This window comes from Ptychodera flava, chromosome 15 (assembly GCF_041260155.1).
Source record: "Ptychodera flava strain L36383 chromosome 15, AS_Pfla_20210202, whole genome shotgun sequence".
Taxonomy (NCBI): Eukaryota; Metazoa; Hemichordata; class Enteropneusta; family Ptychoderidae; genus Ptychodera; species Ptychodera flava.
This window is the reverse complement of record NC_091942.1, coordinates 35,230,047-35,249,240: the sequence shown is the minus strand read 5'-3', so window position 1 is coordinate 35,249,240 and position 19,194 is coordinate 35,230,047. Positions and strand designations below refer to the sequence as shown.

The 19,194-nt window shown below is 37.8% G+C and overlaps 1 protein-coding gene across 1 annotated transcript; it reads right to left on the bottom strand.

Moving 5' to 3' along the window:
* Positions 1-753: 753 nt before the first annotated feature.
* LOC139152009 (L-xylulose reductase-like) lies at positions 754-12,377 on the bottom strand. The gene is made up of 8 exons (XM_070725090.1): positions 12,191-12,377; positions 7,817-7,914; positions 7,184-7,338; positions 6,790-6,832; positions 6,369-6,468; positions 4,684-4,748; positions 4,305-4,422; positions 754-2,100 (listed from the first exon to the last, which is right to left on the bottom strand). The coding sequence occupies exons 1-8, from the start codon at positions 12,240-12,242 to the stop codon at positions 1,991-1,993; spliced, it is 741 nt and encodes a 246-aa protein (XP_070581191.1). The 5' UTR covers positions 12,243-12,377; the 3' UTR covers positions 754-1,990.
* Between the last annotated feature and the right edge of the window lie 6,817 nt (positions 12,378-19,194).

Here is a 19,194-nt window from a genome sequence, read left to right as displayed (position 1 = left end):
AATAAAGTTGACTTTACGTAATGGCCCATGACCCTCTTAACCGGAGGGCTGCCTTTGGCAAACCACTCCAATAAAGTTTACTTTATACAATGTCCATGGACATAAGTTGTCTATGGAAATGAAGTTAAAATTGCCTTACAGTCGTCCTAAGTAACAGACTTTTGCATGGATGTGGCTGAGAAGTTGTGCACTGGCATCTCTGCTATACGAATAAAGTGCGCCGCATACCGGAGTTCAAATTCAAACCGTGTGGGTAAATTTGACATATGGGTTTGGTTATTTTTCAGCGGGGTGGGGGGTGGGGGGGTGTCATCAATTTTTTTCGTCTGACAAAGGGAGGGTCATCATTTTTTCGCGAAAAATGCAGGGGGGGGGTCATCATTTTTTTGAACACCGGCGACCAGATTTTGCCGGCCCCCCAGGCCATAAAAACTGAACGGTCCCTTATGCTGTACTTTATGCAACAGTTTCCCATCCTTGCACATGAAAATATCTTGACTAATCAATAGAGCTTGTACAAACAGCCTGCACTGGATATCTTGTGTCCATTGTATTTTTTTACAATGATGTGCCAGGCTTATCATGATCAGTCAACAGAAAAGTATTTGTTGTACATACCAGGTTCCTGCACTCACCCCAGTATTGTTTTCTAATACTACTCTATTTCAATTTCTAACACCTTTAAGCACAACATTTGCAATGCATTGCAATAAGGGTTGGACAAGGGTGCAAGAATTTGCCATAAAATAGACCTTCTTATAAATGTCTTAATAATATCCTTACATTTTATTTGGCTTTTAAAGCACGTCATAGGATACATCTGTTCATATTCAAATAGAAGCTGCGGTCAAAAATAGTAATACCCTGAATTTTGTTTTGTTATGAAAAGTAGTTTGTGCGTTCTTTGACTTCTTGAAACATGCTGAAATACTGGCCAACTGTGCACAACCTCAACTCTGCTTACAGCAAGACAATATTTAAATTTTAGTGAAACATTTGACAGTCTGAATCAAAAATCATTTAGGCATACAGAACTCTCACCATAGGGGGTTGTTTACATGTCCACTGCCCAGACTGGGGCCAGGGATAGAGGTGTCTTTGTCTCAGCACAGGCTTCTTCTTGCTGTCGTTTATTTCATTTTAATATTTTAATATGACCATGATATGTTACAATTGTCTATAAAGATTTATACTGCCAACCTTTGGTGTCTTGGTCTTATGTAAGCACTGGTTTTGTAACAATTTCATTTTCTCCTTCGCTGTGTCACGTATTTGTCTTTTGACAAATAACATATTAAAACATATGGCACAGCTTCACAGCTGTCCATTCATGGGAATACAGAGGGTACGCATATCTCATGCACTAAATATGGTTTTAGAGGTTTCAGAGTTAATTTAGAATCACAAAGATTTTGTAACCTCACTACATTCACTGGCATTTGTTCAGTAGAAGAACACTCAGTCAATTCTTGGTATGGCGACCAAACACTTGCATCCATTACATTGTATTGTCTTGTATTCATGAAGAACTGTTTAGCAATTTGAATCCTTTGGGATAACCTTAAACTTGGTATTTTGAAACATGCAAATTGATGAAAAGAAAAGTTTCAAAATGCTAAACAATGTAACTGACAGTTACAATAATACAAAAATGACAAAAATAATGCCATAAGAGAATTGTCGAGGGCCATGATTATACTGTAGTACTGTCAAACATGGAAACAACTGGAAGATCTGTCACTTTACTGCACCTTTTCCAGTACATCCTCTTACAAGATGTGAGCATTCTACAGGTACTGATTTTCTAGTCTTTGTCAAACCATGATACAGATCATGTCATAACTCATGCAATAATGACAACAGCATTGTAAACTTTTCATACAGTCTTCAAAAATTTCCCCATTATACCAATAGTCTATTCTAATAAGCTATTCATTGAAGAGCAAAATGCGGTGTATGCTGTGCCAAATTCAGGTTTCTCAGTGATGTATCACACACCAGCAGCTAAAAATCCTCCATCTACAGGCAAACAGCTTCCTGTAACCATGGCAGCTTTGTCACTCAGAAGATAAACTATGCTGTTGACAACATCTTCAACCTCTGAAAAAGTAATAAAAGTAAAGAGAGAGAAAATAATGATGAACTGTTCCACCAACTAGCTCTGAATATCAGAAGGCTGCCCTGACAAATATTGTCACCCAACAAACTTTAGCAACCACCACCAAGTAGCACTTCCGGTTCATTTTTTTCAGACAATGTATTTCGAATGACAAGTATTTGTATTGGAAGGGGAGTACATTTTCAAAATGCAGCTACATGAAAACGAGATTGAGGTTGGAAAGTCATGATAACTTTCACAAAGCTACCATCTTGTCAAATATCTCTGTTGGAGATGGGCACTGTCATATCAATTATTGACAGGCCAATAACAAAATGTGTTATGTGTAGACTTGTTACAAAGTCCACTAGAACACTGTGATGTGGTGAATGGCAGCTGGAAACTCTATCAATGGGATAATTTGAACAAAATCCATTCCAAAAATTCTGCTGTGAGGATTTTAAATTTCAGCATCTGTGCCTTCTAAAGTGTGACTGCTCTCAGGAGAACACCGGTAAATATCATAGTTTACCCCACATACTGATTATTGTGATGGCCCTGCAAAACAAATCCAGGCTCTGCAACAGTGAGTTCCATGAAGAGCTAGTCATTCTGTTCTCCTGTTGTTTTTTTTGACCAATTTCTTATCATTGCTTATCACTGAGACACTGTGTTATTACTGAAGACTTTAACCCTTTGAGAGCCAAAGTCAGCTTTTGCCACCTTTGTAGTAAAAAAACATAGGGCCAAAGTCCCTGAAGCTACTATAGACATGGATACAAAATTAAGTATTTCCTGACTGTATGAAATTATCTCACTAAGGTCATCCTAGGTACATGTAAACCAAATATTAAAGCTGTCTGACCAGCGGTTTTGAGACTGTACGTACTCAGAGAAAGCACACTGAAGAGACAAATGTTTATAACCTAAGAAGTTCAAGGTCATCAAAAGCATTATAAGGAATCATGTTAGACTTTCATTGCACTGTTTACACAGATTGCATAATTGCTATAAATAGCACAAGGAATCTTACAGCCCAGCTTTACCATAAAAACCCTATCACTTTGACCACCCTTTTAATTGACCACTCTATTTTTTTCCTCAAAAAGTAATCTTATTTTATCCTTACCAAGTCACCCATAAATGGAAATTAGAACTTTCTCTATCTCTATTTATTTGACCACCCTATCATGACAAACTATTATGAGCAATTTCTTTTAGATAACATAAATGGTGGTTCAGAATATATCAAAGTTGGGATTCAGGAAAGTTGCCTTTACATGTTTTAATCCTCTAAGATGGTTAGCATTTCACTATGAACTGTCAAAAAAAGTTGAACTTTCTGATAATTCCACACTAAAATTATTTTGGCTTTGATGATTTCCTAATTAATTCAATTATTTAAAATCATATTAATTATTTTTTTCTGGGTGAATTGATAGGGTTTATACAGTACAAGAATTACATACAATGTAAGTCAAATTTTGACCAAAAATGACAAAAAAATTCCTTAAAAATACATATTTGCATATTTCATCACAATTTGAACAAATCTAAGTTGGGTTATCCCTAGGGACCTGTATACCAAATAACAAAGCTGTCTGACCAGCGGTCATGGAGGAGAAGATTTTTTACCAAAAACACCTTTTTTGGCATTAATTTGCCTATTTTCAACAATATCAAAAAATTAAAAAAAATAGTTTCTCAAAATCATATTTTTCATCTACACAACAAATATCAAATCAGTAAGTACTGCGGTTCTCAAGATATTTGAGTGGACGGACGCCTCACAAACGGACATACATACATACATACATACATACATACATACATACAGACTGACGACGGACGCCGGACGGATACCCATTCCAATAGCTTCTATAGACTATAGTCTATAGTAGCTATTAAACCAAAACAATTTTGTCATTTTTTTGAGAAATTATGATAAAATACTGAAGCCAATATGGAATTATGTAAATTCAATCCAAAAGTTTAAAAAATTACAGAAAGATACATCAAAACTTACAAAATGTTGTGCTAAAATTTTGGATGGATAAATCATGGCACTCAAGGGGTTACACTCGCACAGTTTGGGAAATCCTGATGTGAATTTAATTCCCCTACCATGACTAAGACTATGCCATAGTGAAATTCTTTTTGAAAATCGCAAAATAAGCCATCATACAGAATTTGAAATACAACTCACCAGCAAACTTTCCAAGAGGAATTCTACTCAACATAGGACCACCTTTCACAGGGTCTGTCCAGTCTCTCTTGCCAAGCTCTGTCAGGACAACTGTAGGATTGACAGTATTTACTCGTATCTATAATGAAGGGAAGCAATTTTGGCATTTCTAAGAATGCGTATTGAAATTTGAAATTGGGAAGATGCATATGTCTCATGAATACAAATTGAAGATAGCTATCATGATATCAGTATTAGGGTCACCAGCAAAATTCTACCCTACTCTGCATAAAAGATTTTAACATTTTTCACAGGAAGCAGAATTTGGAAAACTTTTCTTTCAACTACAGCTTTAACCAGCAAAGGCACTGCGATGCTCACTGGTAATGACTTTCCTTACTTTGTGTGGCCCAAGTTCCAATGCCATTGTTTTTGTCAGTGAATCAATGCCACCTTTTGTTGCGCCTGTGAAAAAAGAAGTAAAATATGATATCACACCAAGAAATAGCACTCGGGGTAAACTAATTTCATATTAATACGTCAAATATGACGTCAACCGAGAAGAGTTCATAGATAAGATTATGGTTTGAGAGTGTACAAAAAGACAATTGCTGGAATTCATTCTGAAGATTTACTTTACCTTCAGAAGGAGGCTACATTCTGCTGAAAGAAGTTAAAACTTCAACTTCTACAGTCATCTTGAATTTTTGGTTTAATTTTACTATCTCTACATTTTGTGTGACCCTTCTGCTCCCCTCTTCCTTTTAAAGAAATGGGTCCAGCAACCGATTGAAACAAGGGGATTGTACCACAGTATACTGCAATGGTTGTTTGAAGTGTAACTCTGCAATCATTTCCCATCACTAGTTGGTCTACTCAGACACTACATTCACTGCCCCAATAGCACTGGCTTTCTAAGCTAGTACCATCAGTTCCTGTATAGAATTTAGAGAATGGAATACCAAGTGTTGCAAGGCACACAGCCCTAACAACAAACCACTGGTACCCAACATTTCTACAGACTTGACAGATTGTCATATATGGCATGTATCAGGCATACCGTTGAAAAAGAACAAAAAAGAACATGAATTAAAACAGAAATCAAGCTGGTGTTACACAGAGACTTTTACAAAGAGGACAAGACTTTGACTTGCATCGCATCAATAAAATATTCCATGTGCACACACAAAGGCCTCCCTAATACAGAAACATGGAAGTGAAAGTTCTTGAATCTGAATACAAGTCTATTATTACTTGTCAGCTTGCTATCCACTCTCGGAACCAGAGTTCTTATCGCGCGTACGCTAATAAGTATCTCTGGCACAGGCAGATTAATATTCATGTGACCCCGAGGTCATTGGAACGTCAATGAACTACTTTTTTACCTGTCGCGCACTGTAGCTATGGTATTGCCACAGTAACGCGCTGCAGTTCGAATTTGTTCCAGCACGTGCACAGTTATCTACAAATTCAAATAAAAACGCCATTTTCTCTTTTCAGTGTTTATTTACTGTTCTTTCTTGAGTATTCATATATACGGCCTTGGTAAATAACTTCGAGTGCAGGAGGGGTAACAATTCAAGAAAATACATCATCAGAAGACGATTTCAGAGGGGATTTGCCCCAAGGTCAAACAGGTCAAAGCCTTGTTTCTTCCCGAATAATTACACTATTTAAAAGTAGTTCCAAAGCTAATTACATTTTCCCAGTTCGTGTTTTGCTATAAACTTATAGTAATTAGTTTTCAAACCGATGAACATTTTTGTATAGAGGATGGACTTTGTATTTTCAGCGAGTTCTCCACAGTGTCGGTTTTCGAGCTGACTTCCGGTTTGCGGATCGGTATGTGGTGATTTACCACGTAAACAGGACACCTGTGGCAGAGTCACTTATCGCCGAATCAAACACACTAGGAATTGTGGGTAATGCGCAATAAGAACTCTGCCATGGAGATTGCTTGCTATGAAGACATAGTCCCTGCTGTACTGAAACAAATGTCAGAATATTTTTGTCTCCTCTCAAAAGCTACATGTGAAAGTAAAAAATACTGAATATGGGGATGTGAAAATAATAAAACATACTTACTATAGACACTGTGATTATGTATTCCTATCAAGGATGCTTGACTTGACACATGTACAATGGCACCACCAGTTCCTCTGGATATCATTGTACGTGCTACAATCTGAAAAAAAAATCATGTCAACAGTACTGGTACAATCAACAATGTAATGGTGTGAACAGATAAATCTAATTCTCTAAAACAAATCAAAATAAAGCAATATTTCAGATTTGGAACAATTTTAAAACCAGAAATGTTTATGTGAGTAGTGAAAGTCCGTCACTGATACTCTGACAATTACGACATATTCAACAACAATATAAAATGTATGAGAACTTTGCTTGACAGAAATTACCTAGCCCAGAAAAAATGTTGGGGAAAAAAGGATGGGCTAGTTGGGATTTGAACCTATTTGCCAGGGAAGAATACAAAATAGTTCTGTACCTGTGATACTTGGATGTAGGACCTAAGGTTGATGTTTACAAGTCTGTGGAGAGAACAACAATCAAAGACAGACTACAGATGCTGCATGTGTCAATATGAATCATGTCAAAGTAGTAGAATAATATTGGTAACAGTTTTAGAAGCATGATGTTTACAGCAAAGATGATATCAATATATGACATTTGTGTTCACCACATGCATTCCTATAAAACTGGGTAAACTGCTTTGAGAGTTGGAAAAATTCTAAAAGGCAAATCATGCAAATTTACATTTTTACATGTCTGATATTTCTGGTTTGAAAACAATTTCATAACACCAAGAACACATGAATATTGATGATGGTAATATAGACTGCACTGTACTTCTGAATTCAGATGAATGCTAGTTTTATTACTTTTCAAATGCATCTTTGGTCACATCCAGAATCGGTTGGAGTATATTAGTGCCAGCATTATTAACAAGAAGATCAACTGGACCAATGGACTCCACAGCTTTCTGTGTTTCATCCCAGTCAGACAGATCAACTGCTATAGTTTGTATGTCAGGAACCTGTTAAACAAATGATGTGGGTAACTCAATGATTAGTGCCTCCTGAACACTACAGTGTCTTCCACAGCAGCACATAGATTGTGAATGTTATGATATTTGTTAACCTGTTTGATGTTACCTATGCAGAGAGTGTTTTTACGAGTGATAAACGACTCCTCAGTTCTATCAGTATCAGTATCAAACAAGAACAATGACAACAATAAATATTTTTCACAAAATTATTCAAGACTTTTACATATACACATAAAAGAATTAGCGATAATGCTATAGTTTTTTTACAAACGTTATGATCTTAAATCAAGTCGCTGACCGCAAGCTGCAATGACTAACACAGCTGCAAAAAATTGGCTATAGCTCTTTCAGCTACAAAGTGTTTGACAGTCATCCTTGTTGTAAATTGTTTTAATAATCACAATGAGATGTTGGCATTGACTCACTATACATGCACTATACTGTTATCACAATAACTCTTTGTCACCTCTTGTTTTAAAGTGTCCAAATGTGACTGTGTTCTGCTCAGAGCATACGTTGTAGCACCGCATTTGGCCAGCATCTTGGCTACATCACGACCTATCCCTGCATAGTAAGAACCAAAGAGAATTGACAGGCTTATAGTTGGCATCACATCTTCAGGGAAAATATATTTTTAGGAATATATAGCTAATAGTTTTTGACTAAAGGCATCCCGCACAATTTACTTATCATCAACAACTCAAAGAAATACACACACAGAGACTGTAGAAAGACTATATACCATATATGGTAAGAGTAATAGTTCAAGGGTAATAAGGGTAAATACCCCAGGCTACGGTCATGGCATTTTTGTTGTTAGACCAAAAAAGCAAATTTCTGTGTTTCTGTTAACATGCTTTCAGTATACGGTAGTCTATGTTGGTCGAGAACTTCTTTTTTTTATAGTGTTTTCTCCACATGTTCATTGAAAGGGGCACTTTCTGCCCCACTTTCTGCCCCATTCATCAAAATTAGGGGCAGACTTGACATTTTAGGGGCAGTCATGTTTGATGTTGATTTTGCCTTCCTAAGAAGCGCTTCCCTGATATCATTTACAATCGATCGTCACCCAGTTCAGTTGCGTCGTCTATGTCACATGCAGCATCCGTACTAACATCGACATCATGATGTTTGTAACCTTGTGATGTGCTCAGCTGCTCTATCTTCTGTCGATTTGTCACCCACAAATTTCCGAGACTCAGAATTTGACGTATTTGTTCCCTTGGACACAATTTGGTCTGAATTTGGGGGTTTCAATCCATGAAAATATGCACTGATCCCCATCTGATTCAAATGCATCAATCGGAGAGAACACAGCACATTCATTGCCTTTGACACTATAGACTTTTATCCCTCAATCACCAAGAAATTGCTAGCAGAGGGAATCCACCACGCACAAAAATATACCAGCATCACAGATGAAGAGTTGAACATCATTATGCATTCAAGAAAGTCCATCCTGAATGACAAAGAATCCACATGGTCCAAGAATAGCTCCACTGGCGACATGCTCGACGTGACAATGGGGAGTCTCAATGAGCGGAGAGATATGTGAACTGGTTGGAACTGGTTGGAACAAACAATGTCAGCCTCTACCGAGACAATGGCCTCGCAATCACAAACCGCAGATCGCTGAGGCAACAAAATGAAAGAAATCATGTCCATTTTCCATTAATTTGACCTATGCATCATTATACAAGAAAACATCAAGACCTGCGGAAATGTATCAAGCACTGTACATTGCCTGAATTCACACCAAGCCACTGTCCACACACACACACACACACACACACACACATATATATATATATATATATATACATATATATATATATATATATATATATATATATATATTAAAAATCACTAAATTGCTTCACCCATGGATATACATATACGTATGTATATTAGGTATCTTGTATATGTATGTATATATTGTATATGGATACATATATAAATATATGTATACATATTATACTTATGATATATATATATATATATATATATATATATATATATATATATATATATATATATATATATATATATATATATATATATATATATATATATATATATATATATATATATATACACACCTTACATACCGGTACATACATTATATGTATATCCATGGGTGAAGCAAAGTGATTTTTAATATATATATATATATATATATATATATGTGTGTGTGTGTGTGTGTGTGTGTGTGTGTGTGTGTGTGCAATAACAAATTACTTCCAGTACAAAGTACCGGTAATATCTGTTATTTAAGTTTCATGCATCCTGCAATCTTCAGACAGAAGTGAAAGGGTTTTTAGATATGATCTACATGTACACTCTCATTCATATGTGTAGAGCTAAAAACCTTACCACTTCTGTCTGAGGGTTGTCTGAAGATTAAACTTAAGTAACAGGCATTATTACTTTGTACTTGAAGTAGTTTGTGTTATTGTTTATAATGCTCTACTTAGCAATGAGCACTGTAATTTCCCATGAAGACATCTATATACAGACAGAGAGAGAGTAGAGAGAGAGAGATACAGATGTCCTCGTGGGAAAATACAACGCTCAATGCTAAAACAGAGCATTAACATCATAACATAAATTACCTAAAGTACATGTACAAAGTAAAAATATCATGAATCCTGCAATCTTCAGACAGATAGACAGGAAGATTTCCCTAAAGAGGTCTTTATATGTCAACTTCCAAATAATATGCAAACAAACCATCCCTAATCGCGCTCGGGGTCAAGACACTTCGCACCAAAACCAGTTCGCCCCACACAACTTCGCCCCAAAACCATTTCGCACCAAAACCACCTCGTCCCAAGTACTACCTCGTCCAAAGCCACTTCGCCCCAAGTACCACCTCGTACTAAAACCACTTTGCCCAAAGTATTATACCATTAACTCGTCCTAAAACAACGATGCCACGATGTATCATAACTTTGATTTTACAAGTAACTTATTTTGGCTACCACGGAAACATTTATTGATGCATGAAACCATAAACAGTAGACTAAGAAAGAAGAAACACGCAAACTACTCAATGCTACAACTCGGGTGCCGTGCGCGGAATCGCACTATGTCATTTTCTCGAAATGTGTACAATTTCAAGATTTCACTGTGTCCTGGGATGATAGAAAGGTGATGGAAACTTCGATAGCAGTTGTTGGTTATTTTCAGCTTTACCGGGTGGCGATAAATTTGGGGCAAAGTGGCATTGTTTTGGGGGCGAAATGGTTTTGGGCGACGTGACTTTTGGGGCGAAGTGGTTTTGGTACGAGGTTGTTTTGGTGCGAAGTGGTTTTGGTGCGAAATGGTACGGGACGAGATGGTATGGTGCGAAGTGGTTTTGGTGCGAAGTGTCTGGGAACCTCGCGCTCGGGTCAAGCATGGAGGTAGTAGAGAAGGAGTCACAACTAGGCGAAGATCAAAGGGACCATGTGTTTTGCCGCTGTTTGCCTTACAAACTACTCCATTAGCACCAACGGGACTTGCGAACGCGTTTTCTCGGATTTAGTAAACAAGATTAAGTTCGTTCGGGGTCGTTCGGGTGTTTCGGCCGTCCCTCGGCAGTTGACAGATCTTCAAACATGGCGTCACGTGTCCCAGCGTCGCGTCGGGAAGTTCGAGTCGTTCCACTGATTTTGATGTACACGATGTTAAAGAGGTCGAGGAACAGATAATTGAGGAAGGGAGCTTTTTTTTCTGCAAAGGCGCGGAGACTGAGTTGATGATAGCTTGCGATCACAAAAAATGCCATACATCGTAGAGCAGCATTGTTAACACGCAAACTTCTTCCAAATCCAGTTCTTGGTTCTTGCCGTGTTTTATCATGTTGTACTGGCATTAATGATAAGGTTAAATAAGAAAGCATAGCTTTTAACTGCTACATCCATGACTTTAATGAGTGGTCCGATATAAAAACAACACGTACGATGCATTGAGACATGGAGGTAGTAGCTACTACCTCCATGATTGAGACAAAGCGTCGCAGCGTCGCCTATGGCGTCGCTGGCGTCGCGTCATAAACACCCGGGAAACGCTAGAAGTTTAACCCACGCTCACGGCAGTGCTGCAGTCCGCTGCACCATACTCAGTACATGATTGAAAAGTTCGTGATCAGAACTTTCATTCTAACAAGGAAAGGTTCCTGCGATCGAATGTAAAGTATATAAAAAACGACGTTAAAATTACCAAGATTTTGAGAATGAAAAACTTAAATTCCTTGTAACTCACTTTCGTGGACGGAACGTGTCGGTTCTTACACTATCATGACGCACTTGACCCAAGCTACGCAAATACAGTCTTTGCGCATGTGTTATGACACTGTGGAGAAACTGAGTCGCATTGGCAAACCCAGGTTAATTTCACTCGGTTCGGTTGCGAAGGTACCGTCGGCAACGCAGATGGCGGGAAAGGGGTTTTAAACAATGGACATAAAGGGATTAAACCAATGGTGAACAATAGTAATAAACGTAATTATCTCAGTTGTGACTCCTTCTCTACTACCTCCATGGTCAAGGGTCACCGCCAGCGATATCACAGCTACTTTGCTCCGAAATATGGCACTACTAGTCCAAATGGAGGGGGTAGGGTTGCAGATCCCAGAAAGCAGGTTGTGACTCTGTTGATGTTCAAAAATAATATACGGCGAGTAACCTGCAGTACTATTTTATCAATCATGTATATATGCATATTGGCACATGACATGAGCAAATCGAACCTTGGAACTCGAACTGTCTACAATGAAAGTTTAATAGACTACACTACAGTAAGGGTTACAAACCCGATTGATCAAAATAACATTGTGAACACGTTCATGATACGTTACCTCTTCCAGCACCGGTTACAACTGCAACCTTCCCATCGAATCGTATTTCCATATTCCAGCAGATCACCTAACGTTGTACAATAATTTCAAATTAATCCTGAGCTAAAGCTATGCCAGTAATGAGACTTGTTTTGGCACCCGTGACCTACCGTGACCCGCCCCTCAGGAAGTCAGTTGCGTAGAGGGCGCTTCACCACTGCAATTGAGATGGGTCAGGTGGACGCTGTTGTTATATTTAGGGAAATTTCAGTAATTACAGGGGGTGGGCCGGGGGAACGGGGAGGGAGGAGGGTCACTTTTTAGAAAACTGTCCAAGAAAAAAAACACTCCTCAATTCTATTGCAGATTCCTGGAAACAAATCATCACTTCAAACATCAAAAATGAAGAAAACTATGATATTTTAGACTCAGAGAATTATGGTCTGATAAAACCAATGTCAAAACCAGGTCACTTTTTTGGATATTGGTTGATAAGAAATGGCAGGCAGTCAAAGGCCAAATTGGTAAAAAATGGGCTGAGAATCTAAGTCTCACTGACAGTAACGAAGCTACTTTATTCAGTCGTCTTAATTCAACAGCAATTGTTAGCAATCCAGTAAATTATTTAAATTGGAAGATTTTCCATAGAGGCCTAGTCAAAGAAAGCTTGGCCAAAACTTTTAATTTAACTTTTAATCAATATCAAAAGATTAGCAATTGCAGGAATCGAAAATGATAATAATGCAACATTTGATATTATACACTGTATTATTTCCTTTGTAAAATACACAATTTGGAATATTCGAAATCCGGTCACTCTTGATGGGATTAAAGCTTCCCTTCAATTCTATGTTATGCAATTGACATGTTATCTTTTCTCATGGATGAACACTATATTTTACTTAAAAGACGATGAACAAAGCTGAAGATTTTATCACAAAGTTTTCAAGCATTATGACGCTTGGAGAAGAAGAATGCATCCTGAATGCATTGATATAATGATCTTTTAGTTAAATGACAGATTGATTTTTTGGATTTTTTTCCAGAAAAGTTGCGTTGTAATTTTGACACAGGTAGTCCTTGTAAATCGTTAAAACAACAGCTAAAGCGCATGCTTGAAGGTTGCCCTCTTGCGACGATAATCATTATAGCGTTTATCAAAAATATCTCATTTGATGCAGTAAGCATCTTATAACAATGTAACAACAATTAACTTTATTTCAACTCGATAGCCTTGATAGGTATACGACTCTTTTCACAAGGGTAGAGCACAAAGAAAAATTATACAAAGAAGACAAAATACAGGGATAACAACATTACGACACAGACAGGTTACATGCAAAAGTGTCGATAAAGCTTTATGGATAAAATTTGTGACAAACCTGCTTAAAAACTCTGACACTTGTACAAATTATTACAAATTATTGCTGTAGGCGGTCAATCGAACAACACCCCAAAATGACACATCGAATGATGACGACTGTGTAGATCTCGATAACACACTCTCATTGTCATTGTAACAATGAAAGTGATAAAGATTACCAAAATGTTACCATTTGTTATTGATCCTTTTAATCAATATTTGTTGTTTATTTGACAAAAGAAATCAAGCAAGAAACACTACAGAAAGTGTAAAGTGAAAACGGCTGCATTATTGAACTAAAATGAGACAAAGATGTAGACATACTCAGGTGATACAGATCAACGGCTTCTTCTTTTCCAGTGTCTGACTTTTCATTTATTTACAGTTGCTTGAAGATTAAACGTATGAAATATAAGTATCATGACACAGCTCTTCTTTCTCCAATTTATTTGATTGCCACTTGTAACGTTTGAACTCGTCGTCGCAAAGGAAAGGTCTGCAGTCGACTACATCGTGTTTCTTATTATTGAACTTTCTGTAGGTAGTTGACGTTAAAAGACACTTCTCACGCCGAGATCAGCTGTCTATTTACACCAAAATCTCGTAGCTTGACTGGACAAATTGGCAGCCCGACATCGAACTATGCGGGGATAGTGCGCTATTCATGACATCCACTCCTTCCGAAACTTTGCAATACTAAAAAATTGTCAAAAATTAAAGCAATTGTCCCTTTAAAATAGGATGACTTAATTCTTACCTCCTGTATTGAAAACTGCACTATATTATAGACAGCATGGACGATCTTCATTCTATTTGTCAACTGTACATGTATGTGATAAACGTGGCATGAGTAAGTAGGGGATTTGATTATCCGGCACCTCGTAATATGTAATAGGTGAAAGGGGTACATGTAGTGTGTGATTAGGGTGGATACGGGAGGGGCTGTTTAGGCTGCTTCTGTAGAATTTTTTGAAAATTGATAAAATAAATGGTGCTTTTTGTACATTCTGAGATGGCCGCCGATACAATTTCAAGTTATCCTTACAGAGATCGAAACTCAAGCAAAATCTCTACTGGCCAAGCGGGCCAGCAATTAAAAAAAATCACTGGCCCTGAAGGAAATCAGCTAGTCCGATCCTCAGGTCAAATCCAAATATAGTGAAGATTCTCTTCTCGCGCTCAGAATAGGGGTCTAGAACATTTGATTGAAAAAATAAAAAAGACGCCACTTCAACATCCTAACATTCTACCTTTTAATTCTTTTAAAGGTAAGCAAATGAAGATGACTATCAAAATGAAAAGTTTGGGCAACTGGTCCAAGTGCCAAAAAAAACATATGAAATCAGCGAAAGGTTGAAAACAGTCACCTAAAACTTTTTCTCTAAAATCAACCTTTCACAACAAATATTTCTAACATTGAGAAAAGCGTGGGCTTTAAGTGTGTGCCAACACGGAAAAGCTAAGCGCCCAGAACTCCGATCAGGGATTGGTAAGTTTGGCACCACAAACACCGGATCAACACAAATGGAGTCAATGCAACAGTTGACTCTTTCAAAAATGATTCTGGCTTCTCCTCTTTGAGGGAAGATGACCATCATCAAGTTGAAATCGAAAGAATGCAAAAACTAGAGCAACTGATGAAGAAAACAAATACTAAACCTACGTTAAAAGACGAATCACAAAAATGTAAGCTTAATCTTAACAGATGACCAAGGCAAATGACCATCAAAGTCAAATCACTGTGAACAAGGCGCGACTTTGCACAATCATATTTATATCGAACATTTACTTTCCAGTATCGAAGTTTGAAGCCAATATATTTCTATCACACATAACAATCTCGGGTCTAATATCATTACTTGACTATACAAGAATGACTTGCCTTGTTTCGGGGCACGCCGGGTCTGCGAAATTGCCGATACTTTACCGCAAGCTGATACTCATCAGCGATTTTGGGACTCAAATAATCGAGACTAGACGATACTAGAATGACTTGCCTTGTGTCTCGGCATGTGGTCTATGTAAAACCGCCGATGTTAAGGGTGTTTATGGGCGATTTTGGTACTCTAATATCGATACAAGTCGATCCTAGACTTTCAAATCACTGGTTAATATCCAATATATATCGGAGATTTTACCTCCTCAAAGGTTTTGCCAAGCCCAACTTCTTCAATCCAAATATAACTTCGATACTAAACGATACTTTATATATGCCACTTGTCAAATCGTGGGTTATATCCGATGTATATCGGGGATTTCACTACCTTACAGATCTGACCCCAACACGATTGGAACTAAATTGGGATAATTGGATTGGCAGAATTTATCAAGAATTTTAGAAATTTCTCTAATTTTACACCATATTTGATTACCATCTTTAAAATTTTATACACAATTTACGATGCTGTTGAAATCTTATGAGTAAGAATCAGTGCATGATAGTATCTAATGCAATATTGTTCACAATATATGAACAATATTCACATTTGAATAAAAATATGAGAGTTTGTCTGTAGTTTCTTCATTACTGAAACACTAGTAATAATCTCAGTTTGTCATTTTTCCTCGACCAAAATGAAGCTTTTCGATTGATTTACAGTTAAGTCAGCCAGGGTCTTTTAAAATGAGCCCTGACTCAATTTTATGTTTATGAAGCCTTAAATTCATGAAAAAGTCAGGGGCATTTCAAATGTGCCTGACTCAAAATACGTCAATTAGAAAATTTTAAGCATTTTGTCTCGTTTCTTCAGTACATTTACACAAAAATAAACTTATTTTCATAAAAATGAATCCGATGAAAGAGTATGCAATAATCGTTGTGTTTTCGTTGTTTTGTCCGATGAGAACATTATTCAAATTTTACACTATTTTATCATTTTGTAACATTTCAGCTGTAAAATTTTGATTTCGTTACATTCTCCTAATAATTTACTCTCATCCATTTTCCCAAATTAGTTCCAATCGTGTTCCCCGCGGACTTCGTAGTCCGACTCTAACTTAAATTATTCGATACTAGACTTGTCAAAACGGTGGGTAAATATCCTATATCGGAGACTTCACCACTTCACATATCTAACCAAACAATCCTTATTTCGATACTGTGTTGTCTAGTAGCTGTAAATATCCGATATCATATAAAAGTGCAATGTTGCGGTGCCCTCGTGATTTCTGTACGATTCATTTTGTCTCGTCCTGTATTTCACAAAAAATAACACAAAACTTGCAATGATCCATATGATATATCATGCACTATTAAACAGTGGTAGATCCAATGTTTGAAGTTGCCTTCATTTCCTTTGAAGTTTCTATTTGCTATTCAAATGCTGTTACATACTTCGAGTTTGACCTATCGCCATGCGTTACATGCACTCCCACACATACATGAGGTAAACCACTCGCTAGCCCGAAAAGAGACGAGCACTTTAGCTCGCTCAACACAGTCAATACGCTAAACAATGACGCCTGTTATGACCGTCAATAGATCTCGAAGCAAACTTACGGGGAGCATATTGAAATGGGTAGGCTTTCGCCTTGATGCAGTACCGATCAGTCTATTCAGTTTTTAATTGCGAATTTTACGTTTTCCAAATCTCTTGAAAGAATTACTGTGAATTGCTTTGAAGCATTGGCATTAGACGAACTAGACATATTGTCTAAATCGAGGTGTTGCCAACACTGTCAGGTGCAATTAACAGCTAAGCGGTAACATGAGTCGATCGTAAAAAAATCAACTCTGCAAAAGTTGAAACATTGTTTAGCAGGAGGTCAGACGTAGTCAAAACAACACCACCCGATTCCACACACATCACATCTGCCTTGAACGCAGTCACTTGTTGTTGCTCAGTTCAACAAAATATAACACTTCGACGAATTACAAGTACATTACAGCATTGCAAGTTTTAACCGGCACGCAATCCATACACTGCAAACGCTAATAAATAAAATTATTGGTATTTCACTTCAACACAACAAACTTTAATGCTAAAGGGCTTTATGAAAAAGATACAACTCGTTAGTAACGATGCCTTAATTTCTTAGGCCTGAACAAAAAACTTTAAACACCAAAACGTCTTCATAAAGTTTAGCCTTGTGCAATTTTGTGGAAAACGATGCACAGGTTAAGAGCAAAAGATGCATTTATCGCGTTCGAAAAGTATCCCACTGTTGACAGTTCAACATTTCGTACGTGAAATAAGAGCTGTTTATAGGAAAATGTTTATCAAACCAACAATGTTCAAGAAAAGGGACAGCCTGCCTTCAAGTTTACGCTTCTTCATCATCTGTCAAGGGTGGGGGAGAAGGAGGATATTGCTGATCTGGGGGTGGTTCCAGTGGCAATGGTGGAGCTGACCCGGCAGATTGGTGCGTATTTGCAGCTGATGACATCTGTGTGACGTACATCGAGGGAGTATGAGCACAAGTGGTTGGTGAACTCCAAGCAAACTGGTACATGGGTAGTATGGGTACACGTATGGTTGTGGGTAATACTGGAAAACTGGGGTTGTAGGGTTGACATTCTGCCATACATGGAGTTTTGATCACCATTTCCGGGTATTTTCATTTCTGTAGCACCCTCGTTGAAGTTGTTATTCTGTGGAGAAACGAGAGACGGTGTAGAAGGCAAGGTTGAAGTACGCACTGAAGGCAGCTGCAATCGGTACTTTGTGGGGTTTTTGTCAATCAGTATCTCAACTGGACTTTTCTTCTTTTCACCTCGTTGCAAATCAATACCTTCTGTGAGACGGCGAGTTTCGTTGTCAATAATGGTTTTGAAAGTTTTCATGGCTATATTCAAGTCGGTTGGAAGTCTGCCCTTGTAGTGTTTATTCAGGATGCCTATGTCAGTCTGCAATTGCAGATTGTAGAGACGCCGTCCTGAGCGGTCGACCATATACTTTGCAGGGTTGGAACGCACTAAATATGGTTCTATCCTCTTGTGAAAACTATTATTTACTCTTTCGTAGGCCTTCATTTTCACGTCAAGCTCCATCTCGATTCGCTCACCTCCTTTTGTATTTTCTCCATTTCCTGATACACCGAATTAACTTCACTCTGTTCAGCCTTATGATTATCAATTTCTCCGCACTGTACCGCCGATTCACATGCTACACTTGGACAGTTGTTTTTATTGTGTCCTGTACCACGTAGGTGGCAGTTCAGACAGCGTTTCTTGCGTTTATCAACATGAATAGCAGGTTCGTATTTTCGTTTTAAGCTATCATAGATCTCTCTGTACTCTCCATATTCAATTTGCTTCGTATTCAATTCAGTCTTTTTCATGTCGATGTCTATTTCCATAGGCGACCGATACGTAAAACATTCATCCGATTCAGACAATGTCGGGTCTTGATGTTGACGATTCACCTGTAACGGTGGAGCAGAGGACGAGTGTTGCTTCTGCGGAAATAAACCACGGCGCGTTGTTTGGCATTCATCTTTTCCCAGATTTTGCGTTTTCTTGTTGAATGGAGACGCACCGTCCACAACGCGGAAATGAATGGTGGCAATATCAGATGACTGAGATTTGCGAGCAACTTTTAAGATCCTTGAAAAGGAAGAATCGGTTGCGTCGATCCAGAGTCCGTTGCTTTGATAGCATAACCGAATACTCTCCATGCGGCCAACATACGATATTCTCTTTCTCAAAAGTTCAGCGAATCCT

Bases quoted from the DNA above. Each gene is read 5' to 3' on its own strand.
- LOC139152009 (XM_070725090.1), bottom strand. From the start codon at position 12,242: ATGGAAATACGATTCGATGGGAAGGTTGCAGTTGTAACCGGTGCTGGA. The intron at 7,915-12,190 runs GTAACGTATCAT...CTTACTATGCAG, and splicing joins TGTAACCGGTGCTGGAAGAG to GGATAGGTCGTGATGTAGCC. The intron at 6,469-6,789 runs GTACAGAACTAT...TTTTTTTTTCAG, and splicing joins CCTACATCCAAGTATCACAG to ATTGTAGCACGTACAATGAT.